At 41.1% G+C, this 27,294-nt stretch overlaps 1 protein-coding gene across 1 annotated transcript; it reads right to left on the bottom strand.

Annotated features, from left to right (window-relative positions):
- Nucleotides 1-493: 493 nt before the first annotated feature.
- On the bottom strand, nucleotides 494-26,833 carry npdc1a (neural proliferation, differentiation and control, 1a). The gene is made up of 9 exons (XM_086054137.1): nucleotides 26,416-26,833; nucleotides 12,920-13,069; nucleotides 3,789-3,902; nucleotides 3,497-3,712; nucleotides 2,653-2,719; nucleotides 2,490-2,580; nucleotides 2,269-2,348; nucleotides 2,038-2,134; nucleotides 494-886 (listed from the first exon to the last, which is right to left on the bottom strand). The coding sequence occupies exons 1-9, from the start codon at nucleotides 26,519-26,521 to the stop codon at nucleotides 815-817; spliced, it is 993 nt and encodes a 330-aa protein (XP_085910263.1). The 5' UTR covers nucleotides 26,522-26,833; the 3' UTR covers nucleotides 494-814.
- Nucleotides 26,834-27,294: the final 461 nt, after the last annotated feature.

Below are 27,294 nucleotides of genomic sequence, written 5' to 3'. Positions count from 1 at the left end.
GTGAATTTCATATTTAAAAAAAAAAAAAAAAAAAAAAAATCTATACTATTGGTCAGTCCACATTATTGACCAAATTAAAGTGTTGAAAAAAGCTTGCTCTCTTTCACGATTCAATGCTAAACGGTCGAACGATGCAATGCTAATGATTTGGAGGTATAAGGTTTTGGCCCGACGCCAGCGATATATATATATATATGTATATATATGTATATACAGTATGTACATATATATTTCGATATCTTACAATATTTATGTGCAGCTAATGTGACCAAAAATCAAATGAGCAAGGGCGACGCTAAAAATTCAGGGATGGGATGTGAAATATTTCCCGGCAGGAATGTGGTTGAGCCACAAGCTACGCATGACAAAACAAAGAAGGGCACCTGTTTTTCGGCTTATGCGCGGCCGTGAGTGCGAGTGCGGGGCTCCCGCACACTCCTGCTATTGTATCGCAGTCTTTGGAAACAGCTGGAGAAATGACGGGGGAGAGATATTGCAACGTAAAGAGTTTAAAATTTAATTTGAGGACAGAATGCTCACAGCAACAACTCGAGGGAGGAGTCTTTGTGTTAAAAGACTTAAAAATCCACAAAGAACCCAACATTACACGAGGGTCATAAAAGCAGGCGGAGGGAGGCATGGAGAAGGCGAGCAAGAATTAGTAAAGGGCCAAAAAGCGAGAAACAATGTGCGTGTGGTGTTTTTTTTTTTGTTTTTTTTCTTTCTTTTTTTTTTTTTAATCGTCTCGTCTTCTGCCGGGTTTCCTCCGTTTGTCTGCATGCAGTGTGAGTGTTTGCACGTGTGTGTTCAGCATTCACTTTTGATTGCCCTGATAATGCATGGTGGAGTCGTCAAACAGAGGGTTTTTCACCTCCATCTCGCCAGTCTGTGGAGGAGGGAACACATGGTTGAGTTTTACTGGGTTTACCAAGAGTGAGTTTTCATCCCTGAGCCGTCTGGAAAAAAATGGTTGGGACTCGCAATGGTCAATGTTAAAACTAGGTCTGCCTCCAACCAACGCTGATTTTAATAAGCAATTAAATCTGGCAATGATTTGGTCGATTAATCGATCCATTTCGATTGGGAAAAAAAAACAACAACCCTGTTTTAATTTCATTTACTTCCGTTTACCGACAAACGCAAGTAAATGATGTCAAATTGACAGCGTGGGTATAAATCAATTTTGATTCGGTTCCCGCTGCCGTCCAGAATTTGTCCGAAAATAGGCAAAAATGTTGATCATCGCATTTCCAAAGTAAAATGTCTTTTTTAAAACAAAACAAAACACAATCAGTCAGCTTTCAAGAACGACTAAAGAAGTCAGAGAACATTTACTGTTGAGTGGCTGAAATTACGAGGATTTGGACAACTATTAATTTATCAAGGTCTCAGAATGATTAATCGATTATAAAAAAAAAAAAAAATTTAAAAAATCAATATTATCAAATAATTTGATAATCGATTAGCTGTTGATTAATCCTACCTCACATATACACATACCTACAGTATATATATATATATAAAATAAAAGTTCATTTTATTTCTCATTAATAACACTCACACTCAGCACCCCATCTTGACAGAAAAAAAAACCCCAGTGATGTTGACATTTTTGCAAATTTCTGAAAAAAGAAAAACTGAAATGTCACGTGGATGTAAGTATTCAGAGCCTTTGCAGCTCCCTTCATATTTAACTCACATGCTGGCCATTTCTTCTGATCCCCCTTGAGATGGTTCTGCCCCTTTATTGGAGCCCAGCTGTGTTTTAATTAAACCGATTGGACTTGATTAGGATACATTAATGAGAAATAAAATGAACTTTTTTGATTTTGGCGAATGGATGCAATGACACAGAAAGTGAAAAATGTCAAGGGGTCTGAATACTTTCCGTATCCACTGTATGTGTATATATATGTATTTGTCTCTCTCTCTCTCTCTCTCTCTTTCTCTCTCTCTCTTTCTCTCTCTCTCTTTCTCTCTCTCTCTTTCTCTCTCTCACCGCCTCCACACAATGACTGACTGTACGTGTGCGCTCACCGGTGCAAGTCCAGGACACTCGTACACTGTGAAGTCTCCCGCCTCTTCTTCATCTGAGGTGATCTCGGAGTCAATGACTTTTTGTTCCGGTTTGTGACTGGGGGGGAAAAAAACAAAAAACAAAACAAAAAAAAAAAAAGACAAACAATTACAGAATGCTGATGAATATTCATGATTGAATACATCAGAGGAAAGATAAGGCGGAAAAAAAGAAGAAAAAAAAAAACGTACTTTCCAATAGAGAGCATCTGCTGTTTTTGGTGCTGGTAGTGGTACATTTGAGCACTTTGCGCCAGAGTTTTATCCCCAATCTGCAGACACGAAGGAGGAAGTGTTATTTGACACGTTCAAAATAGAAGCTGCGCTCTTCCGATTGAAATCGAGTGGTGCGTTTTTGCAGAAGTGAGTTAAGAAATTGAAACTTGGGCGATAAACGCGAGCGCGGCACGCACCGATTTACCGGCACCTGTGGCGGCGGTCACACCTGCACCCCTGAAGGCGGGATAGTCCACCTTCTGAGCTAGACGCGATTCTTTCCGCAACCTGCGGGGAAGGACTGGAAGTTAATTGGGGGGATTGCAAAAGGTGCAATTCTGATTTCACGCGGTTGCTCACTTGACGTAGCAGACGGTGGCCATGATCAATGCTACGGTGCCAATCACCACAAAGAGGGAGATGACAACTGGAAGTTGGAAGAAAAGAGAAACCATTTTTATAAAAGTGGACACATTATGATATCAGGTCCTCCGCCTCTGACTTGGTCAGCTAGGCCGGCAGAGGATCCACCACTTTTAAGCCACATCCGCAGACGACACTGCCATACTCAAAAGTCTTTGCACTTCTGGTACATTTTTTTCCAGTGTTTTTATATTATGTATTTTTAAAAAAAAATAAAGTCATCGAATTGAAATCGCTGAAATGATTAATTTTTTCACGGTTAAATTTTTTAGTCTTATTATTAGGGATGCAACGAGTAATCGATTCGATTAATCGATTCGATTAATCGAAAATTGAGTCGATTAGATTCGTCTAGAAAATGATGTCTTGAAACGTTTTTTCATTCCGGATGCATAGCACATTTTCAATGTGTCGATCAAATGATGCTTTTGCGCCAAACATCGTTGCGTATTGCCTTTGTGGATGGCTGCAGAACCACACTAGTGCACAGAGACGAGCATGGTAGCAAATTTTTTAAAAATCAAATAAAAAATCGCGAACTGAAAATCGAAAATCGAATCAAATCGGGGCTTGATAGAATCGTTACATTCCTACCTATTATTATTGGGGCTTTTTTTTTTAACACATTTCCCCATTGGGAATTGTCTGCTGTATTACCATCTAGTCGTCATTCTTGCGGGGAAAAAAAATGAATTCATACGAAAAAGTACCGAACACTTGAAATAGGCGTTTGCTAACTGTAACCTTTTTCGGCGCCGCCAAGACGTGACATGAAACTCACTGATGATGATCTTGTCGTCCTTGTGAGCGTTCTCGATGAGCGGGCCCGCTCGACCGGCCGCTCGGGTGGGCTGGGGGGTGGACGCGTTGCCAAGACTTGCCCGGACGGAGCCTGCGGCCGTGCCGTTCCGGGTTTGGGCCGAGGAGCGACCTTGGCCCGGCTGCCCCTGTTCGGAGGCGGCTACCTTGCTTCCGCCGTTGGCCGAGAAGACGGCGACTGGGGGAACAAAATAATGAAGAAGTAAGCCAAGCGCTACACAATCCGTTTGGGCGACGGTTAACCGAGCGCTTACCAGGAGGTTTCAAATGCGACTTGGGCGGTTCGATCGCAGACACTTCCTGTTTTTCAATGTACGAGTGGATGAAATCGATCTCTTCATCCAGGTCTGGGTACAATTGCGGTTTAGCTAAAAGACAAGATTGGAACATGTGACTTCTTTCCTGCAGATACAGCATGATTATCAAACGTCTCCAATTGGTTCAATAGGCTCGTCTCTTAACTGGAACACGAAAGAGGGAGCACATAACTTTTACGATGGCTTCCCTCCACTTGCTGGCAGAACATTTTAAAGTTCATTTTAAGATTCTGCTATTTGTTTTCACATCTCAAAATTGTCTGGTGAGCTCGACGAATCTGATCGACTCCGTTTTCGATTAATCGAACCGATTAATCGTTACATCCCAAATAATAAGACAAGAGCTATCTGAGCTATTCCATCCTGAGGTAAATGTTTAAATGGACGCATTTATTCGGGTTAAAAGCCTGATTGGAATAAAAAAATGCTTTACGTACACACCCAATTTGAAATATTCGGACGCGATCAAGACCATTCTGATCAAGATTTTATTCCGAACGAGAGGGGTGGTTTATGTCAATTGACAATCCAGTCGTCGCGCATGAAAACTTATTCTGACATTTGGGAACAAACCGTCGATACCGCGCTTGTCTGTGACACAAATAAACGCGTTTCTGTTATTAGGAAGTTTTAACTCGGCAAAACAGCGCAAATGGAAAAAAGACGCAAATTAATGTTTAAAGTAGAAACGGAAAGAACGATATTTTGTTGACACAGAAATCACGATGGCTTCTTCTTCTACCACTACTTTGGTCAATCTGCGTATGTCAAAATAATTTGATCCGATCTAAAGTGCGATGCACGCAAGTCCTAATCGGATCAATATTTTGAGTCTCCATGAAAACAGTGCACGCGATCGTAATTCTAATCCGAACTGATCGGATTAAAAAATATTTTGTCCGTGTAAACGTAGCCACTGACTTTGCAGTACAGTACATGATGCAGCATTCCACAATCCTTAGTACTCATCGACCTCATCAAAGTGACAAGACAAGGCGTGTGCCGGTGGGTCTTGTCTCATTTGTTTGTTGACTGGTGGGGAAACGGGAGACAATAGCAAACTGATGTGAACAGCCCTTTAGGCCAGACAGTTAGCCACATTCCTGCGGTACAGGACGGGTCTCCAGGGCAACCAGAGCCCGGTATATACATGCGTGTGTGTGTGTGTGGCCGGGGGAGGAAGCACAGCAGGGGGGGCAAGAGCAATCAGCAAAAACTTGGGCTCGTTGGCTCAGTAAATGTGCTACGTTGACAATGGAGCCCAAAGCGGAGCTAATGGCGGCGATCAAAGTGTTCCTGCTATAAAGTCACCCGGCAATATATCATATTCTCAATGTAGCAGAACGGTGAATCGTTAAAAAAAATAATAATAATAATTAAAAAAAAAAAAAAAAAGCATCAGTGTAGAGTAACTTTTTACCCGGCAAACTAGGCCAACTCCGGTAAACAAATCTGCATCGCTACGCTAATGATTACAGTATCGCTTTCTCCCCCTGCAGAGGGTCAACCATCCGGCTGAGCTAATGTGTACGCGCTATGGCAAACCGGCACTTTCACCGCCGCCTTTGTCACAGCCCGACCCCCTGCGCACTCTGCCATTTAGTGCACGCCGCAGCAGGTGTCTGTGGAGGCGGGATGCGCCATCTGTAGCGAGCAGTGCTGGTGAGCTCACTTGATTGGAATGCAGCGTTAGCCTCTTCAAGTTTTCACCTAGCGGTACACGCCGGCCTGGTGGGGCTCGGGAATATTCAATGATCTGCTTCCGGTTCATCATCGGAGGGTATTATACGAGGTGTGTGGGAAAATCTATCGGGACCGGTGTCACAAGTGTCGAATCAAAAACGACTCTACTATATGTCATTGTCGCATTCATCTTGATGTCGTCGTCTTCAAGGTCCCTCGGAATGACCCCCTTGAGTTTTGGAAAGAGTAAAATCAAAAAAAAAAAAAAAAATCACATTGAGCCAGGTCAAGTGAGGTGAGGGGCTCAAGACAGGTGTGAGCAGGTGCGTTGTCATGGCGATGGTGAACACAACTCTCCTCTTCTCACTCGCCGAACGAAGACAGCAGCACCGGATCGCTTCGTCGGCGGGCTCGCCGATCCTCTGGCCGACATCGAAGGGGAAAAATCGTATTTTGGATTTGAAAAAAATCATTTGTGGCACTAGTCTTTGCAACTTTGATGAAAAATCTCGTACAAAACCTTGTACGGACATGGATATTTCGGACAATGCTTTGACCTAATCAAGGAAGAATCTTTTGTAGTGTGCTTTTTTCTTTTTTTTTTTTTAACTCAGCTGCAAATAAATGTATTTCTTCTAAAACGAAAACTGCAAACGGCACTGAGTGAACTTGGCATATATGGGCCACATTTCAAGGTGCCATACCAGACCGCGGTGGATTATTAACACGATAAAAAAAAAAAAAAGTCGCGATTGAGCGTAGGTGTGCGGTTGGCCGTGCACTACTTGACTATGCACACTTGCGCTCACGTAAAAGCGTTTTGTCACTAGCTCGATAATGAGCCGTAACCTCTTGAGAGTGGCCGACGGGGTCGGTGGGGGTGCGGTTGGCTACGACAAACAAACAGTAAACGGCTCAACAGGAGAGCCACTGACACGCATGTGTGCTGTTATCTTTTCCCACTCAAAAAACACTCACTTCCACCTGCGCACCCCCGGCCCCCACCCTGAGAGTAAAACACACACACACACACACAATTCATCCTTCGTGATTCTTACAATGTGTCGTATAACTAGAGCGCGGCATAAAAAAAAAAAAAAAAAAAAAAAAAAGAATATCAGCGTTCACCATTCTGTTTTTTAAGCAGATTTTGTGTTTTTAGAATTGCATGGCGTACAATAGGCTGTAGCAAATACATATGATAAAAACAGCATGTGTATACATATATTTTAGCAGTACTTCTAATACTCAAATGCTTGACAAATCACTTATAATGCTCAATTACTAGGATAAGTGAGTATTAGAAGTGAGCACTCCTAAAATAAACAAATAGACATTTTAATTCAGAATATTAAAAGGGTTCTTATTATGTGGGCGAATACATTAGGAAAAAAAAAAAACGATTACATTTGTTCACTTAATGAGAAAACTCTAACCATTATAAGATGTGCTTTAAAATACCTCAAACCCCTTTGTGGATACATTTCTAGAATTAATTAAAATAGATTTGAATTGATCGATCCTTTAAAGTATGATGACTTTAAATAAATGATGATGACTTTATATACATTTTTTTAATCACTTTTAGGATTGCACAGGAGCTTATATTTAATGAAAACCCAAAATTTACCATCTCAAGGAATGATGTTATTGTAATAAGAAATAATTCACAATGAATATTGATATAGAACATCGAAGTGTTTAATTAACACTTAAATATGGGTTATCCTTTTTAAAAATCAACTCCTCAAATAAAATCACCTCTTTTAAGATATTCTTACTTGTGATGCACCAGCGTGTGTGCGTACTGTATATTGAGTGTGCATGCATGTCTGCACTATGTCAACAAAGAAACTCTGCATCCTCGGTGAGCTCTAAGTCGTTTGTACGTGAACTCTGCTGCCGTCTTGTGGGCAGTCAGGAGAACGGCCGTAGTCAAATCGAGCTAAACTAGGGCGGTGCTGGGAGGATATCTCTTATTGACGTGCTCTTTTCAGTGCGTTTTAATGAAAGGTCGACGTCAAAAGGAAAGATAAGGGAGCAAAAAAAAAAAAGGTCACAGACTTGCATGTTAACTTCATTAGCTTTTACTAAAGGGAGAGACAACTGATAAGGCCATGCAAGATACCTTCAATTCACTCTTGCCTATTTTTTTTTTTTATCATTAGAAAATAAAATAAAAATCCATCCATTTATTTTCTATTATAAAAATAAGTGATGAAAAACAGTAACACTGAACCTATATAAACAAATCCTATTTTAGCTCATTAAATGGCCTGTAAAATATTAATAGATGCATCACGATTTCACATACAGTAGAGAGATCATTTATGACGCGTTAGGAAAATCAAGTAATTAACATATAGTAGTTTATGTATATTAGAGGAGCAACGATTAAGCAATTAATGGACAGCTAACTGATTATCGAATGAATCAATAATGTCATTTGTCGTGTCATTTTCGACACCGCTTATCGGGTCAACAAGAATATATGTCATCTAGTAACATATGTAGTAAACCACAGAAATGTTAGATTTATAAATTACAACACGGGGTAAAATCCATATTGTGAAAGCTTTTGTAGGTCACAAATACAAAAAAAAAAAAAAAAAAAAAGGAAATACGCCCAAAACCTGTTGAGCTAGAAAAAAAGTGAAGGCATTTTTTAACATCAGCATCATATTTAGGGACGCAAAGTCATCTCTGATTAAAATGTGCTGTTAAGTGTTATTAATATAATCGTATTTTACATGTAGAGGTGGTCAAATAAGTTCTACTACTGGATCACTAAAAATGTGTTTAAAATCATTTTATTGTTGGAAATAGGGATGGGCATGATTTAATTTCCTGTACATAAGTAATTGTTACCATTCTAAATATGGTTTCTGTATTGATATATTCAATGGCAGAAAATGCTGTTTTCAAGCAAATACTTTTCGAGGGTAATCTTTTTTTAAAAATTGAACAAGAGATTTTATTATTTTTTTTTTTTTTTTTTAGAAGGTCATCGTAGCAACTACAATTTCTGTGTGTGTTTCTGTGTGATGTCTCCACATTATGTAACATTACAATACGATGCTTTGCAAAAGAAGGAGAATAAATAAAAGGCATCATTGGTCAACTGCGAAGATGTGATGCAGAGCAGCCCTGCCTTAGGCACATACGCCTTTTCAGTGCTTGAAGAATGAACAATGCTCGCACACCGAACACGGCTCGGAGGCACGGAGACAACACGGCGTGTTTGCTGATGGAAGGCCACTCCTGCATGTCAAATACGCGCTGGTTTAACTTTTTTTTTTTTTTTTTTTTTTAAGTGCTGTCCTACCTCCCCGTTTACCTGCTGTGCCCTACTTGCTTATCAGACTACGAAGGTGACTTTTGAGTTTGGGGTTCCACACAGAGCGCAAACGTAGGAAAACTAAATGGCGAAAGAACAACTCCTGAGCGGATGCGCGGTATCGCGCCACAAATAATGGAGTTATTAAAACTACAAGAAGGGAAAGGGCCAGAAAATAATTTGTGTGCCTGTGCGGTCTAGCGCCTGGCAGCGTAATCATGTCTTTACTTCATTGTAGTACTCTTCCATACCAGCAGGCGGCAGCAGCAGCAGCAGGTAGCCAATTGTCTTTGTTTAGAGACAAGCGAATTAGTGACGCATGTTTATCCAAACAGGCCCATCTTTCACACTAAGTATCAATATGAACCATTATAAAATATTTTTTTCTTTGTGTTTATTTAATTCCTATTCAAGACGTTATAATATTACGTCATTTTTCAATGCTAAAAAATGCTTATATAAACAATATAACACTTATCGTAAAATAAGCTTTTTTTTTTTTTTTTTTTTTTCACAATTTCAGCTGCTGGTGTGCCGTGGGATTTTTTTTCAATGAAATAAAGGTGCCTTGACTAAAGAAAGTTTGAAAAACACTGCACTAATCCACTTTGATGGGGAACTGAAGTTGTTGACCAACCTTAAAATACACTATAGGGAGTTTGATGTTTGACACTGTGGAAAGTGCGCATGCTAGCTTAGTTTAGCAGCTTTAACACGTTTAGCTTGTTATTTATTTACAGATTTACATTTAAATGAAAAATAATTGAAGAAGAATTCGATTGGACAGACAACATATTTGAAAAGTGAATTATAACGATGTGCGAATGAACTTGTAATTGAGGACCTGTTGCCGTGGAGACTGTGTGTGTTGCAGGTGGAAAGTGCGCATGCTAGCTTAGCTTAGCAGCTTTAACACGTTTAGCTTGTTATTTATTTACAGATTTACATTTAAATGAAAAATAATTGAACAAGAAGAATTCGATTGGACAGACAACATATTTGAAAAGTGAATTATAACGATGTGCGAATGAACTTGTAATTGAGGACCTGTTGCCGTGGAGACTGTGTGTGTTGCAGAGCCAGGCGGCCATTTTAGGTCCTTCACCGGTATCGCAACAATGGCATCCTGTGGGGCTCTTCATGCGGAGTGTTGTGTATACCGTGGCGGCACGTTAATGACACATTAGTCCTCAAGTTCATGCCAACTGTTTTGAATGAAGAGGTAGACAACTGAAAATACAGGGGAGATAAAAAGTCTACACACCCCTGTTTGAACGCCAGGTTTTTGTCATGTGACCTATGACTTGTACAACTCAATTTAAAAAAATGAGGACATCTTTTAGAGAGAAGAGGTACTAAGAAACAACTGAGATGATGTGATGCAAATCCTCTTAGAAATGGGGTGTGGCTATATTCAGAATTAAACAGTCACATTCAAACATCATATTACACGGGAGTCAGGACACGACTGCCAGCATTTGAAGGGCCTCCGATTATCCCCAAATTCAAAAAATCCTGGTCTGATTCATAAAACCCTGGCATTTGTACATAGGCGTGTCGACTTTTTATGCCAGTGGCTATATCCCCATATTTATTTCAAGTTCACGTCCCTGCGGTGTTGCCGCCAATAATTCGAGCCAAGTTTCTACTGTACGCTCCCCTGCTGCAGAGCCATCTGAATTATTAATCCTCGCGCACACACGCACGCAAAACCCACAGACATAGGTGACGCGTTTCAATTCCTGCAATTCACGCCGAATGTGAGAAAAAGATTTATTTTTGCAGCGTGGCCCTTTTCCCAAAATGACATTAGATTTAATCGAGCGAGAGCGAGAGCGAGATCTACGACACCGAAGCGATTTCAATCGCCACAGTGCGGGGGCGGTGCACGTGTTTGTTGCAGCAGCAGCAGCAGCAGCAGCAGCAGTAGGGGCAGGGCCGGATTAAGAAGAGAAAAAAAAAAAAAAAAAAAAAAAAAAAAATCCCCGTGAGGATCACATCACACTGCGCCATATTTGCTTGAAACACGGCTGATGGACGAAAGAAGCCGAGCGAGCGGCGTCACGGGGATGCAGAGAGCAGGGACATTTGCAGGAGATACATGAGACAGTGACAGACAGAGGGAATAAAGCCATCAAGCCAAGATGGATAAGCAAGCGGGCAAAATCAATAGGCCATCTGACAGGGGAGAGCTTGGCTGACAGGAAGAGAGCTGTGTCCAATAACAGCAGCCACGGAAGAAAACAAACTTTTAGCATGGCTAAAAACATTTTTTAAAAAAATTCAAATAAAAACAACCCCGGTTCACTATTCATGAATTTATCAATTTTCAGTTTTATGCTCCTTCTGTGATGCCTGAAAGTGGAAATCAACCCAAACATATTTTTTTCAAGAATATGTTGTATGCAAGCCCACTAGTTGAAAGAAGGCATTCTGATAAATATTGCGTTTGTGGAATAAGAGTTAATCCACGCGTTTTTAGCCATCTCTGGGGGCGGCCATTTTGTCTTCTGTCGACTGAAAATGACATCACAGCTGCTCACAATGACCAATCACGGCTCAGATTCAGAAAACAGGTCAGCCGCGATTGGTCGTTAAGCAGCAAAATCCACCCGTTTTTAGCCATCTCAGGGGGCGGCCATTTTGTCACTTCTGTCGACTCAAAATGACATCACAACTACCCAGGGCTCAGGGAACGACCAATCACGGCTCAGCTTTAGAATGCAGTATGTGTGAAGTGGAGAATATTCCACGCTTTAAGTGGAAGTCAAGTCAAAAATGTTCTTTAAAATCATGTCATGGCAGTTTCAGTCGACAGCAAATGGCAAAATGGCCACCACTGGAGATGCTTAATCCATATTCCACAAATACAATACTCATCAAAATGCCGTGTTTAGACTAGTGGGGGTGCATAGAATATATTGTAAATATTTTTTTGGACTTGACTTCCCCTTAAAAAAACAAAACAAAAAAACAAGCAAAAAGAATATACCCAAGAAGACAAACTAGATCAGCACAAATGTTTATTTAAGGCTAAGCCAGTGGCCTTTGTATACTCCTCTAGCTTCGGCATTAATGAGGTTTGTCTTAAGGTGTGTTTGCCTGAGACAACAGCAGAAATAATTGGAGCTCATCGCAGTTCCTTCCTTAAAAATGTTATAACGGAGTAATGAGAAAGCACTGTAAATGTCAAGCTATTCTCTGGCGAGAAGTCGGGGTACCAGACATCGTGCCAGACCGAGACGCCATTTAAGCCATGCGCTAATCGTGCTCTTAGCTTTAATCTTACTTCCTGCCATTGGTCAAGTTCGTTGCGCATACAGCATATGCTTTGATTTAATGTGTAGGTTTTCTTGTATAAGAAATGGTCTGGGCTTTCAAAAATGAAAAGTCACATTTTATGAAAGCGATTGAAATTTTTTTAGGAGTGACTATTCCACAGTTGATCCCAGCGATTAAAAGGAGTAAGCGAATGAAAGTAGATTTTGCCTGATTTAAAATAATCACCTGTGACTAAGTGTGTTTGAATTGAAAAGGCCAGCCTGGCCCGGTGATTGCTATGTGCGTCGGTGAACGAGCGTAGTTGTCTGTTGTTGGCTCAAGTTAGCGGCTAGCTAACCGTCAGTCTGTGTTAAGTGACTGGGCATCCTCTGTGGGCCAGAGAAGCTAGCGAATGAATGTGCTTATTACGTGTTACTTTTGTTCGATTAAGTGATTGACTGTCTTAACACCTGTGGGTCACTTCAAGTCAATTCTGCTTAGCAATAGACACATCACACCTCCTTTTTTTTTTAGGTGTGAGAATTACCTGGCTTTTACGCGCCAACTTATTTCTACATGGAGCGGTCCATGCACCCACACTCACAATAACAGTCGGTGTGTAAAAAAACGATCCCTGCGTAGCTTCAAGTTTAGAGGATCTGTGATGACCTTTTTTGGTCATGAAATCGTTTGAGTGAGCCAATGAATCATTTCCGCCCTACTGTAATGAGCTCAGGTAGGAATCCATTCATCCATGTTGGGGTCAACAAGTTTGACGTCTTCATACCGTGTTGACGATATCTCTTTTTGGTCACACAGCGACCCAGCTCATCCTCCACCAGCACGGAGATGCAGGGGCCACAGGTGGCGGAGCCAGGCCGGCACAGGCGACGTCCCTCTTTGGCACAGTCAATGTGGCGAGGGCACGTTTTGCCAGCTGAAACACACACACACACACACACACCGGCACGTTGGTAAGAATCCTCCAAAAGTGACAAACAGAAATGCTTTGTCATGAATGAAATATTTCTTGGAGTGTTCCCAGTAAGAGAGGGCTGAACTTGAGCGAATTCTCTCTTCTCTGAGTTTATTCTAAGCGAGTTTATGTCAGCGGTGTATCAGAAGTTCACTGAGGTTTTAAAGTGATTTTATCAAAGTTTCTTTAGAAGCGAGGTTTAGTGGCTGCGGAAAGATTGCATCGCGGTTAAAAAAAAGAGAAGTGTCATTTTTTTTCGTAAAAACCAAGAATGGTTCAACTCAAATCCTAACTAAAGGCTAATCTTTATTTCAATCAATACTACATCCCTGCTGCATGAAGGTACACTTTCATGAATACATCCTGCACATATGCCAGACTTTTGTCATTTCAATTCATGTATTATTCATTAAAGAATTATGGGAAAGGTACACAATGTACATTGTTTTCAAGTAAAAACAGGAGCTGTTGGAGCTTGAATCTAAAAACATTTAAAAACAGGTATCACAGTGGTGTACATTTTTGAACATGTCAGTGTTATTAATTTTGTCTAAATGCTGTGAAAATGGAGATGAATGTTCTGTTGATAAATGTGCATTGTCCTTTAAAAAAAAAAAAAAAGCGGTACCAGCGCACTTGTTAGCCCCAAGGACAACATGAGGAGCCCACGGGTCTTCTCTAATAATAGCTCACCAGGAATGGGACACAATGAGTTACTACGAAGAATCAAAACATAAGAAGAATGTTAATTTGTACATTTTCTTACCAACATGGTATGTATTTCTTCTGTGTTCAATGGAATTTTGGTCCAATCAGGTTAAAGCTTATCTACGTATTGAATATTTATGAAAATCCATCCGTCTCACCTGCCATGCGTTTTTCACCAACTACAACACCTGACTTGACTTCTTTGCCCCCAATTTGACACAAGGACTGCTTCCATACATACCTCTCATTAATCTACAACACTGACACGTAAACACCCTTGCACGACACAAACGCACACCGAGAAGCGGGTCGGAGCAGTGCGGTTTTACGAACCCTGCCGTTTCGCACCACAAGGTAGCGAGAGCTACTCGCATAACAGGTCGAGTGAGCTCAGGGCTGCTGCGATACATCTTCGGGATAAACAATTCAAGTCTTTCTTTCACGTGTTATGTTTTTTTTTTTTTTTTTTTTTTTTTGGGTCATATGGTATCAGAGTCCAACCCGTTCTCCTTGGCTGATATTTATGTAAGGGGAGAGTATTAGTCATGAATCGAGCTGTGGGAGAGATTCAAGTGACCTCCATGGCAACAAGGCTTGCGATGTGGAGGGAAGACGTGAGATATTGGAGGAGCAGATGTGCCGAGGGGGAGTGAGGTGAGATGGAGCGAACGCACAAGAGCGATGCCTTTGTTTTATTAGCCCTTCTGTCTATTGATTTGTATCCGCTTGTAAGCAATTATTACCTTTTCCGGGGGGTGGGGGGGGGGGGTGTGGGGGGTTGTTACGTTTTCACCGGAGCAGGTGCAACTTCCAGTCTACCACTGTTGAAATACAGCATAGTTCCGAAATGGGCCAAGCACGGCCAGTGGGCCAAACGTGAAAAAACAACTGCCCATCCTCTGTAAAGATGATATACAAGTAAGGATTGTTTGTTTTGTTTTTTTTCAATGTTCTGCCACCTGTTCAGTTTGTGCACGCAGTCAGCGGTGAAATTACAGCGTTGGAAAAACATTTATAGCTTTTGGTTAAACACCTGCGAGCGACGTGGCAGCCTCATAAATGAAAGTTTGCCGTATGGTGAATGACGGCGCGCAGCTCTCACCTGCTCTCCTTATAAAAAATGTAAAAGATGAAAAAAAAAAAAAAATGTGTTCAGGCTCTTATATTCCTCATTATCGCTTTGATTAACAACTCAATTATTTTACCCCCCCCCCCCCATCTATCATTCCAGCGTCTAATTTTATCAGTGGCTGCTTCCTTCCTGCTCCTGAGAGGTTCGTCTTAACTTGTTCCTGCTGATTTCCTTCAATGCCATGACCTCTTCAAGAAAGGCTATGAGCGCAAATAGAGATGAGTCGCTGAAATCAGAAAGAGACGACAATTGAAGTAAAAACAGACAGAGTATTGATGTGCTTTCAGATCTGGCTTAAGGATGGAAAAGCTGGCGATGACTCATACTGCTATTTTTGGGTGTGTTCAGGACTCAAGGCTTCAAAAGAAAAAGTGAGCTCAATTATAACTCTGCTGAGACTGTAGTCCAGAGTCTGATCAAAAGGAAAACCCTGAAGGCGCTAATAGTGCTAAGAGCTAATAGGGCTAACATGTCACAGGGCTAACTGGAAGACTGATCTGAATGTTGTCGTTCCCATCCAGATGAACACCTAACATGAGTCTTGTATTAAGTCTCATAGAAGTCAGCTGCTGGTTATTTAAGTATCTAAAGCATGTTTCCTAAGGGGTGAATGATTTTTTTTGTAGTCAACTATGACAGTGATAAAAGGGGAGTCACAGTTGATGAATTGATGACGACACTGATATTTTTTTTATGGCACATAATGGCGGGCCCAAACCTTTTTTTGCACTATGGAGCCGTTTCACCAAAGACATATTTCAAGGGGCCGGCATAGAAACAGATTAAAAAGGAAATAAATATGCAAGGCACAATCACTGTAGTTGTTGTAATTAGTGGGAGCCCTGTGCTTGATTCTTTTCAACACTTCATAGCGTGTTGCAAAACGGGACAATGTAGCTAGGCTCAAAAATATTAAGCATTATTCTGTTCTACCATTTCTATTTCAGTTGTGGAGTTTTTTTTTTTGTATTTGAGGATAGACTTGTATATTTTGCAGGTGACAGTGCCACTGGTCTCATTTTTGGTACAATATTTCCACGTTTGTAGCATAGTACGGCTCTAGGCTGGACTATGTCAACCGGTGAGAGAGTGTTGTAAAGCCACACAACATCTATGACAAATAAAGTTGTCATTAGCACAGTTTTTGTCTCACTCATTGGTGACAAAGTTGGATCTTCACTTTGCCCAGCCGCTATTGTTCCTCACTGCTAGTCCTGTGGTATAAATATTTCAAGACTTATGGCAATCACAAAAGGCAAAGCTAGCAAGGCTAACCGCTATTGTTATCCACAACCATCTTATTTTTGTATTTTGTCGGACCGGCACAGATGTACGAGTCACCCTGTAGGCCGGACTCACCGCTCCGTTAGAGCGCTACGGTCTGGCGGATTTGATTTCAACAGCGAACAACGGGTCGAAAGTCCTTCGTAAATCGTCCGATTAAAAGACGATATGCGAAATACAAGAGATTCGCGATTTGAGAACAACAACAGAGAAGAGACTCCTGTATTGACTTATTTCGGAGGCAAATCTTAAAACAAAGGAGATGTTCACAGTCAAAGTGAAGATTGTGGCGTATAACAATGCAGTGTTTGAAAGCTAATACACAGCATCAGGGTAAGATGACGTTTACATACGCGTTTAGTTTTGTCATTTATAGCTGGGTGTGATGCAGCGAAGATGAATCTTGTCGATCGGCAAGCAGTTCGAAAAAAGGCGGGCGGAGACGCAGAAAATCCACTCCCGCTAGAAACGGCCAAAAGTGACCAGTTTGTGTCTGGGAAACTATCATGGCAAAGACACTCGCGTATCACCTGAGGTAAGTGAGAAAATTAAACATCTCCAAAGTACTTCAGAGGTCTTCGTTAACAGTGAAACGTTCTGTCCTGTACTCAAAGGCAGCGCCTCAAAGTTCTTCAGAGAGGAGTCAGTTTCCCAGTCTGTGTGTGTCCGTGGCATCACTGTCCTGCCCTCAGGACGACCGCACCGGGCACCGCAGGTCATTACGGACATTCGCCACCGCAACGGCAGCACTAAAAGGCTGAAAACGAGCTTTCCCTCCCTCAAGCCATTCGGGCCGCAAACACTCAAGAACCCAAACAATACCATCCAGCATCAATTTAACAAGAGAGCATCTTCACAAAAGCTTTAAAACGCAGCTCACTGTAAAAAGTCGGAAGCCTTTTCGACACACAGAAAAACAAACGCTTCGGATGGGATGAACTCACATTTGCTGCCGTATTTTGTTTTTCATTCAATTTGGCCTTTTTTTTCAGACAAATATTCACCATAATTATGACTTGGTAAGTAGTGCAAATGCCACGTTCCAACTCGGATACAAATTCAGGGAGGGAACTCTAGAGTAAATATAACCAGTGCTTGGACCGTGCCCTTGTGACAAACCATCTATCTGCATGCGGGTTGTGCATCGTCCTGAACGGAAGAATAATGCCGTTATAATAAATGCTATAATAATGCAGTTCAAATCCCACCAGTGCCAGTCAGCAGTTCGCAAAAGTTAATGTGGAAGAACATATTACAGTCACGTGAGCCCGAGTAATTATTCTTCCCGCAAATGCGTGCAAAATGCGCAGCCAAATAAATCTGCATTAATTACTGTGCGCGTACGCAAAACGGTTTAACACTTGACTAATGCTGATAATGGTCCCCTCAAAAGGTGGGGGAACCTACAGCCTATTAAAAATATACAACCTTCATTACGTGCATGATGTTCGGCTTGGAGCTGAGTTATTATGCTCTACTGCAACAAATGACATATTAAAACAGCACAATATGTGCGTGTTGTGAGATGAATAAAGTTATCGTTACCACACAGTTGTTGCATCATTGGACGTAACGTTTTGTCGCGCCGCACTTATTCCTCACCGCCAGTTTCATGGTCTTGTTGCTATGAATATTTAAGACTAGCGCCGGTCGGGATAGCCAAAGCCAGCGATGTTAGTCCTCTTATTTTGGACCGGTCGCCAGCCAATCGCAGGGCTCACGTTCAAGCCTCTTGCCTTTTTATTCTACTGCATCCACACCTTTGCACACATTCAAACCGTGAATCAGCATCTCCCTTATACCTTCATCGTATTTATTTGATCTTACTTTGTGTTCCACTTGTATTTTTCACAAGTTGTGGGACTTACTGGGCTAACCTGGGACGTCGGGTTTCATATTTCGTGCCTTTTGATTGTGGAACTGTTTGTTGGTACGACGATAAAAGATCGCTGTGGACTCAACTTGAACTATAACTTGAAAGAACAATCAGAAAATAAATGAGAAACAAAGTAAAATAAGAAGATGTGTATGGAGTACACACGATGAGCCAAGAAGAGTAGAAGAAGAAAGATGTGATTGAGTTCTGTTAATAGAACTAATTGTTTACAGATTAGGAAGTATCTGTGCCTTTGAGTAATGTTACGTTACCTGCAAGTCAGCATTTGTGTGTGAATATTCGTTATTTGAAGGAATATCACAACCAGAAGTTCATGCTAACATGCCGTTAGCGTGTTTTTATATTTACTTTAGCATTAGCAATGGAGAGGTTTTTAAATGAGTGATATTGAATTTAAATATACAATGCATATAAATATTTTTGCCGTGACTTTAGTTTTACCGTAAATCTCAACTGGGGTGTCATTAAACAATCTAAAACGCTCTCAGGGAGGGGCAGACCCCCATACGCGTTTTTCTTCGATTCCAATGTGGATCGTGAGATGCCAAAATCCAAATGACACTTCGATTAATTGCTCAGCACTACAAAATATGATGAAAAATTCAATTCAGCACAGCCAACGGACGGCTTGAAACGGAGGCTGTGGGCGGGCTAAAGTGCCAAGCAAACGGAGGAGAAAAACAAACTTAACAGAAAAACAAGGACGCCATTCCGCAGAATGCCGGCTGATTACGATGGTGTGAAAAAAAAGCACATTACGCAACGCTCGCTCCACAGTCCTTGTGACGAGAGGGAAAAATGACTACTTCTACATCTGCTGCTGTTGCCAGGCTTCACCCGAAAAGCCAAACAGGCCTTCTGACACAGCCTCAGTCAACACGGCGGTCGCCTTTGTGTCAGTTATATTATGTTCCTCCAAGTCGTACAGCGACGGCACATCAAATGCAACCATGCGAAGGCGGGAGCGCGGCAGGAAATAAAGATGAGGGAGGGGGGTGGGGGGGGGTCGTATACTCCCATTGTGTTGATTTCCTGACGCACTGATGGCATCCAGGAAGTGAGCGTGACATTCCTAATCAAGTGGAAAGCGCTCTCGTAGGCACCCCGCGCTTGATTTGTGCACGCGCCGTCTATTTCCCATGAGCGTACAAAACGGGAGCACGGTTGGCAAACCTCACACGTCTTCCATTCTCTCCGGGGAGCTCATTATTATAAGCATTTAAAGAAGGGATTATATATGACATTGAGGGTACAGGAATGATATGTATAGAGCAGATTCATATTTATATCTACTAAAAAAGGTGTAAATATTGGTGTGTGCGTAGTGGGGAAGGAGGGTGATACATTGAAGAACTGGACTTGTTTAACATGTGCGATGTGATTGATTAGTGTTTTTTTTTTTTTTTCAACAAGGGTGTTGCAATGTGTAGTCTTGCAATGGTGATATCATGGATTTCTTCTTCATGCCTAAACGGGGTGCAGAAGAAACCGAAACGGGATGTGAAAGTACATTTTCTAGAATGGTTCTGAGAACACATGACGCTTGTAAATGACCACAATGCACACACGCATGAAGGTTTTTCAACAACCATCCAGTTCCAGTAATATTTGATCAAAAATAAGAAAAAACTTCGAAAAATCAGGGAATCTTTTTGGCCCGCGTTGAGATGTCCAGAAGAAAAAAAAAAAAAAAGAAATTGTGTGCTGCTACAAATCTAACGTATCTTTGCGGTATTCAACTAAAGGAAGCGAAATTTGGTGCAAGGTGATTTGAAAAGAGAAAATAAGAAAATAAGTGATAATTATGAAATTAAATTCATATTACAGTATATTTCCCATATATTTGCAATTCTGGGGTGTTTTCATACATTTCTCAAAAAAAAAAAAAAAATACCAATAACAACAATTTTGCCCACTATAATCGCAACTGAACCCATTCAGCAAGTTACTTGCCCTAAAAATGGGCTTCTTTCATGCCTCAAAGTCTTTCGCCACATCACGGAAAATGTTGCCTAATGGCCCCTGAAAGCGTAGTCTCTCAGAAATGTCTTCGGAAAAATGTGACGACCTTTGTGGAAAGTGTGTGTCTTATCAGCGTCGGTTCACGAATGCCGCGTAGGCGCTCCTTTCTCACGCCGCTTCAATGAATCTAACCAAACGCACGCAAAAATGGGCATGGCTTGACATCTAGTTAACAAACATGACATTAGGGTAGACTGGCGGGGGGGGGGGGGGGAAACTTTTGCGATCCAACTGGAGAATGTTTAAAAAAAAAAAAAAAAAGCCCCCTAAAATTCATTCAAGTGAGTGATTTGCTGTTACGTGCTGGAGCACTGTCATGCCACTTATTATGTCAGACAAGTGTAATGGTTACACAGGGGATAATTACTGTCATTATCATTAGAGTGAAGCAAAGCAGCAGCAGCAAGCAAACACCCCACCGCCACCTCCCACCCTCCGCCCACCGCGGCAGACGGAACAAAGGGCTTACACAATGGCGGCATGTAGGTGGCCTTGATTTATTCCATTCGATTTTCACCACGTGTCGGCCAGACGATGCAACAAGCCGATTAATATGCTTGCCACCTCTCATCGGCAGGGGTGGGAATCGCACGATTCAATATCAGTGTGATATTTTTTTTTTTTTTTTGCCGAGAGTATCACAATCAGGCGAGGGTGTGGCAATTGATGACTGGACTGATGAGATGGATTGATTGATTGATTGATTAATCACATCAGGAAGCAAGCAGGGCAAAAAAAAAAAAAAAATGGAGGTCACCGCAGGGCGTCCCCGGTTTACGGCATGTGTGACAAACGGCGAAAAAATGAACTTGTTTTTACTTGTTTTGAACTTTATTCTAATATGAAGCTGATTTTTCAGAGCTAAAAAAAAAAAAAAATCATTAAAAATCGTAATCGCCATCGTATGTTATATTATTCCGCAGTACGGAATAAAATGTTTTCATTCGTTGTTTGGATGCACAGCATACACTATTTGATGCTTATGCATTGATTACTGTAAGAGAAAAAAATATATTTTTCTCCCAATGCTACTAATGAGCAAGACAGCTTTATTGATATATGCTTCTTCTTTTTTTTTTTTTTTTTAATTGCTATTAAAATGTTTTCCATAGCTGCTGTCTGCTTTTTAAAAAGCAATCTGTAGTGATGTCAAAAATAGACTGGCTCTCTCGGCATGTGCGCCGTGAGCCGTCAGCGCCGGCAGGCCTGCATCACAAAAGTATTTTAAGTAGCAAAGACAATGACTGCCATTGTTCGCGGGATGTGGTTATAGAAAAGAAATAAATACAATTTTAAAAGCAAAATCCTCAACAGTTGAATTAATAATGAAATCGACAAGTGATCCCTTTGACGCAAAAAAAAAAAAAATCACCGCACAAGTACAGTTCAGTTGTATTTAACTTTTTAGTACAACTTTCCACAGAGTTAGAGACTGACTAAGAATAGGACTAGACTAAGGCGGGCTAACTGTTAGCAAGTTAACTGCCAGCGGCTAACCTTAGCTCATAAGAGCCGGCTCTACACATTGATTTGCTGGCTCCCACGTCACTCACCAGTCCCCGCCTTTTAAAGCCGGCAAAGTCACGGACGTTACAGTGTGGGATGTGAGGATAGCGACCCCAGGTGGACGACAATAATACAGTACCTGCCGAGCTGTTTAATTACGCAAAATCGTGTTTTTATCGGATCATTCAATTAATTGATTCGATAACAATGGTCAAGAGCAAATTTTCGCTGAACGACTTTACTTATTTATCTAGCACATCAGGTTTTTGAGATATTTTCATGTTTTTGTTTTTAGTTATGACGTTGCAGAAAAAAAATACATCTGTTGCTGAACATAACCCTTAATTCATAAATATGACTAAATATGTTACTATATGACATATATTATTGTTATTTTTATTAACCTATTATGAAAATTAATTTGATAGAGAAAAAAAAAAACAAGGTCAGATTCAGAATCAGCACAAAAAAAAAAAACATCTAGAAAAGTTCAATTGAATCCCTGATTAAAAAATGGAGTAAACATTTGTTGACCAGTGCAATTGGTAGAATTATCATTTTCAAAAACATTCAATAACCACAGGCCTCATCTCGACTTGTTTGCCGTTTTAAAAAAAAAAAATAAAAAAAAAAAAAAAAAAAAAAGAATACTGCAACTTAACGTCAGCTCTGGAGAAGATTTTTTTCCCGGTCTTCCGTTAAATTGAGTAAAAATGCCGAATTGACTGCATTTGCATCCATTCTCAATTGAAAATGGAACCACAGTGCACTTGCTGCTTGCTTTGACACCATCGGGAGCGTGACTTTCTCATGGCCAACAAACACGCTTTGATGTGAAGGTGAGGAACACAAGTGGGAAGTGGTTTGAAAGAAGGGATTAAAGAAAAAATCCTTGGCCCACCACCCACCTATTTTTCTTTCTTTCCTTCCAAGTTGCGACAACAAAGAGCACAATGAGGAAGATCGATACTATTGACAAGTGTTGCCTGGTTGCTTTTGGCATGGTGACTGATCTGTCAGTAATCCCTCATAAACCAGGTGTATTTTTCAAACCTGTGGAGAGCGTGAAAACAATGAGCTCGAAAACAATAGATCTCAAAATAAATGGGGTCCGTCTTCGGAAGGCGATACGGTGAGTACGACTAGTATGAATGCACACTACCCATGGACAATTTTCAATAAGTAGCACAATGACTCTCCACAAACGTAAGAGAAGTGAATCATTTGGAGCCAGTAATCGACTCAGTGGTCTTCATGTCCCCGAGCGGCAGTGCGTAAGTGGCGTTCCACCTGACTGTTCTCGTCTCCCATTCACCACTAAAGCGTAGATGACTAATTCTACCACGGGGCATGGAATGAAATAAAAACACATCGCGGAGACTTCTCTATGAGCTTATGTTGACACACGGTGACAGCATGAATGCTTATTCCCAATGGAAGGAGGGGTTTGAAAATACTAAATCGTTAACTACTAATTAGCTGTTAATTGCCATTACCGGCCTTATCTTCATTATTGTGTGTAAATGCCAAAAGGTGAGTTTATGGTTTACAGTATACTGTTTGCGTAAAGCGCTAGTGTGCATTTGTTTGCCCGCCGGTGGTATCACGTCAGTTTGAGCTAGCATGTTATTCAGGCTAGTATGCTAGCGAAAATTATGGAAGAGCCTCAAGTGAAAGTGGTTTGTTTGTGTTGAATAATTGTACTATTGAATAGCCGCACCGAGGAGTACAATTTTTATTGGGTTAGGTCTGACAGCTGTTTTTAACACAGTTTTGGGTGCGGAATCCAACACTGAGATCAGTTTTTGAGCGTCAAGTTTTTGAGCTACAGGATCACTGATTTCTTAAGAAGTCTGATGTAAATCTGTATGTACATAAAAAACTAAGATGGAATAGTTACAAGCTTTTCAAACTAAGAAAAAAAGAAAAAGAACATAAAACAAAATAAAACTTACAATGGTATGTCCGTGGTTGCAAGGTTAAAGGGGGAAGTCAAAACAAACATTTTTTTTTTTCAAGAATACGTTCTAATAAGTGTTAATCCACTCCTTTTCAGCCATCTCCGGGGGCGGCCATTTTGTCACTTCTATCGACTGAAAATGACATCACAACTGCTCACAACGACCAATCATGGCTCGGATTCAGAAAACAGGTCAGCCGCGATTGGTCGCTGTGAGCAGTTGTGATGTCATTTTCAGTCGACAGAAGACAAAATGGCCGCCCCCGGAGATGGCTAAAAACGAGCGCATTTTGCTGCTTAATTTATATTCCACCAAAGCAAAATGAATCAGAATGCTGTGTTTCAACTAGTGGGCCTGCATAGAACATACTCCTGCAAAAAATATGTTTGGGTTGACTTCCGCTAAGAGAAATAGTCTGCAGTAATTAACTCAGACCAAACAGAATATCAGATTGTGCTTTTGACGTACACATATTAAGTGTTTTGCCGCCATTTTGTGCCATCTATATGGAATTACAAACCCCTTATAAAGGGGAGCATCAACTATTTGCGTATATTTACTATTTGCAGCAGCGCTAGGTCCCCTATCTCCTGTGAATAGCGGTGGCTTACTGTAGGCGAATTTGTGAATGGCAAGCCACAAACACGCGGCGGATGACTTTGTTCACGTGCGCTATTTCCAATGGTAAAAATCGCATCGACATCCCAGCCGAATGGATGCAGAGCAACATTACGGAACAGATTGTGTGCGACATCACTTGTGTCGAAAGAATTTGTTTTGGTTTTTTTTCGAATTCAGCACAATGTAGTCATGATGACGTGTCATCGTTTGCTACATCAGCCCCCCTGACGATAATGCCGCTGCATTTCACAATTGCTTGTTTCACATGAACAGGGTGCTCATCTGCCATTACCCCACCCACCAACCGTATTGCCACATAACCTAATCTAACAACAGCAGCCATCACACTTGCTAAAAGAAATCACTTAAAATACATGGGGGCGGAGGGGGGGGGGAAATCAACCTCTCAACATTCAGGTAGGCGTGGATGCGCTTGAATAAATACAAAGGTGCCCATTCACATTGATGAAAATGTGTTCTTTCTGTGCAGGGAGAGAGCAGATGGAGCGCTAAAGGTGACGTTTGACTGTCCAGCTGTTGCTGCTCTCACATGGTTATCGTGTTGAAAGAGTTAGGAGCAGATTATCTAGCCCCAGCGCCATCAGTTACAACCCAGCACAAGCACACTGCAGCGGGCAATAGAAAGCCCCACAAGAGCACTTGATCAGGAGCGCCGCGCGATTCTAAAGGCAAATGAAGGCTGCGAGTAGGGATGAGCCATGGCGTGCGTTTACTTTGACACTGTGAGACATCCACATTTACGTGGTAAAGGCAAAAGAAAAATTATGAAAAGAAGCATCACGAATTTCTCATGCTTGGGACTTTTAAAATAATTTTTTGCAGGGATGGTAAAATCAGATTTTTCAGGCGTAATTCATTAATTCATGATTGTTTGCATGGTGTTGTTGCTTTGTGATCCTCTCCATTTTGTATTGCTTTGCCACTATCTTGTGCCATCTTTTCGCAATTACAACCCCCTTTAAAAGTGAGTGTCAATTATTCACATATTTTCACTGTATACTTTTTGTAATATTTCTGTTTGGTGATCCATTTTTGCTTCTGTTATTTAGGCTAGCTAAGAATATTTATGAGCCTCGTGTGGAGGTGGTTTGTAAAGGTGCAATAATGAATCAAAAATTAACCGATCAAATTAATCAAATTATTTTTTATAATCAGTTCAATGTTTAGATACTTTTTTTTCAATTAAGATTGCCCAATTTCGTTGAATTCAAGCCTCTCAGCAGTAAATATTTTCCAATTTCTATAGTGCTCCATGACAATAGACCAATTATCTTTGTGCTGAATCAAAATAAAACATTTGCTTTTACTTGGGAAAACAATGAGCAACATTTTTGCCTATTTTCTGACATGCTTTTGACCAAACCAGTGACCGAATTATAATCCATTTATTTTTGTGCATTTTCTGCACTGTCAATTTGAAATAATGTCCTATTTATAATAGAAGGATGTAAATGAAAACATGTTTTTTGCCATCCGATTCATCGACAAAATAATCGACAGATTAATCAATAATCAAAATAATCGTTAGTTGCAGCCCTATTTGTTTGTGTTGAATAATTAAAATACCGAATACAGTTGTTTGGGTTCAGGACAGTGTACATGCTAGATGAATAGTGTTGATCCTTTTTTGCATATTTTTTCTGACATTTTTGTTTGGTCGTATGCCGTGAGATGTTGTTCAGATGTAAAACATGTGCCTATAAGCTCAATAAAGGTTGACAAACGCACAATAATTACGTTGCACTTGTGTTACTTGAGCAACAGGAAAGAATTCCAACAAGGAAAGAAACGATGACATGTTAATAGCTTTTTCCTCGTTGCCTATTTCCACCTGCTCACTCAACCTGCGCAAGGAAAACAGCAGGCTGCAACGTCGACAACACCAAGCGAAAAGGCGTGTGAACATGAAAATAGTCGCTTGGTGCTAATGTTTTGTGTGGTGTTTTAAACGTCTCCATTTTGACGCAAAGCTGTGTCTGCCTGACAGGTGCCAGAAGCTCGTCCATTAAAGATGCTCCCAGATGACGCACGTCGACGCGACAAATTGGTTTAAAAAAAAAAAAAAAAAAAAAAAAAAGCAGCACACCGTCGACGAATAAAGAGCGCCAGGTGGATATTTTTCAGCTAAATGTGCGTGTCTGTAATGGCATTTTACCTGGAAGGCTAGCACCGGAGCGGAAGACGCATAGCACGACCGCGGCCAGGAGCAGCGTCGAGGCCCGGCGTTGGCGTTCGCTCCGCGGGCTGGAGAGCGGCAGCATCGTCGCTGGCGGTGGAGGTGGTGATGGTAGTCTTGTCGGGAACGGAGAACCGCGGACGGGAATTTTGTTGTCATTCCCCCATTCTTTGTGGGGTTTGATGTCGCCGTGTAGTTCGTTTTAAAGAGCTCTCTTCGGTGCTACAGGAGCAGCGATGGAGCAGGTAGTCTCTAGCCAGCTCGCAGTGCACTGTAATCCGCGACAGTGCTAAAGATAGCGGGGCTTCAGGGGAGGAAAAGGAGGGGTGTGAGGCTGAGAGCCTGCTTGCGTAGGAGGTTTGGACGCCAAGCGATGCCTTCAGGCTCTACTGGGAAAATACCAACGCCTTACCTGGGCACATAGTTCACATATGGAAAAAACTCACTGCACACGACCAAACCAAAACTAGCAACAACAAAAAAAAAAGTGGACCGTTCCAACGAATAAAATGCGAAAATATTGTATTTATATTTTCTTTAGCAAAGTGTTTTGCACATTAATCTAAATGCATAAAAAGTATACATTTAAAGATTAATCTGAACTACCTTGAACACTGGAAAATGTCCCCACTTCCTCAGATTAGACTTTACCATGAAATATAATAATTTAAAGCCTTGAGATCACATAGTCCACTTGAAGTTGCATCATTCACATTCACATCCTTTGCAGCCCCCGGAAGGCAAACATTTTTTTTCAATATGTTTGATCAGAGTTCAACAATAACTGGGGTTCAAATCCCAGCTCAGTCCTGCCTATTAAAAAAAAATGTTTTGAATCACTCTATGTGCTTGGTGTCA

The sequence above is a fragment of the Filicampus tigris genome, chromosome 15 (assembly GCF_054856515.1).
Source record: "Filicampus tigris isolate MCC_2025a chromosome 15, RoL_Ftig_1.0, whole genome shotgun sequence".
NCBI lineage: Eukaryota > Metazoa > Chordata > Actinopteri > Syngnathiformes > Syngnathidae > Filicampus > Filicampus tigris.
The sequence above is the reverse complement of the archived record's forward strand: the minus strand, read 5'-3'. Positions and strand labels throughout refer to the sequence as shown.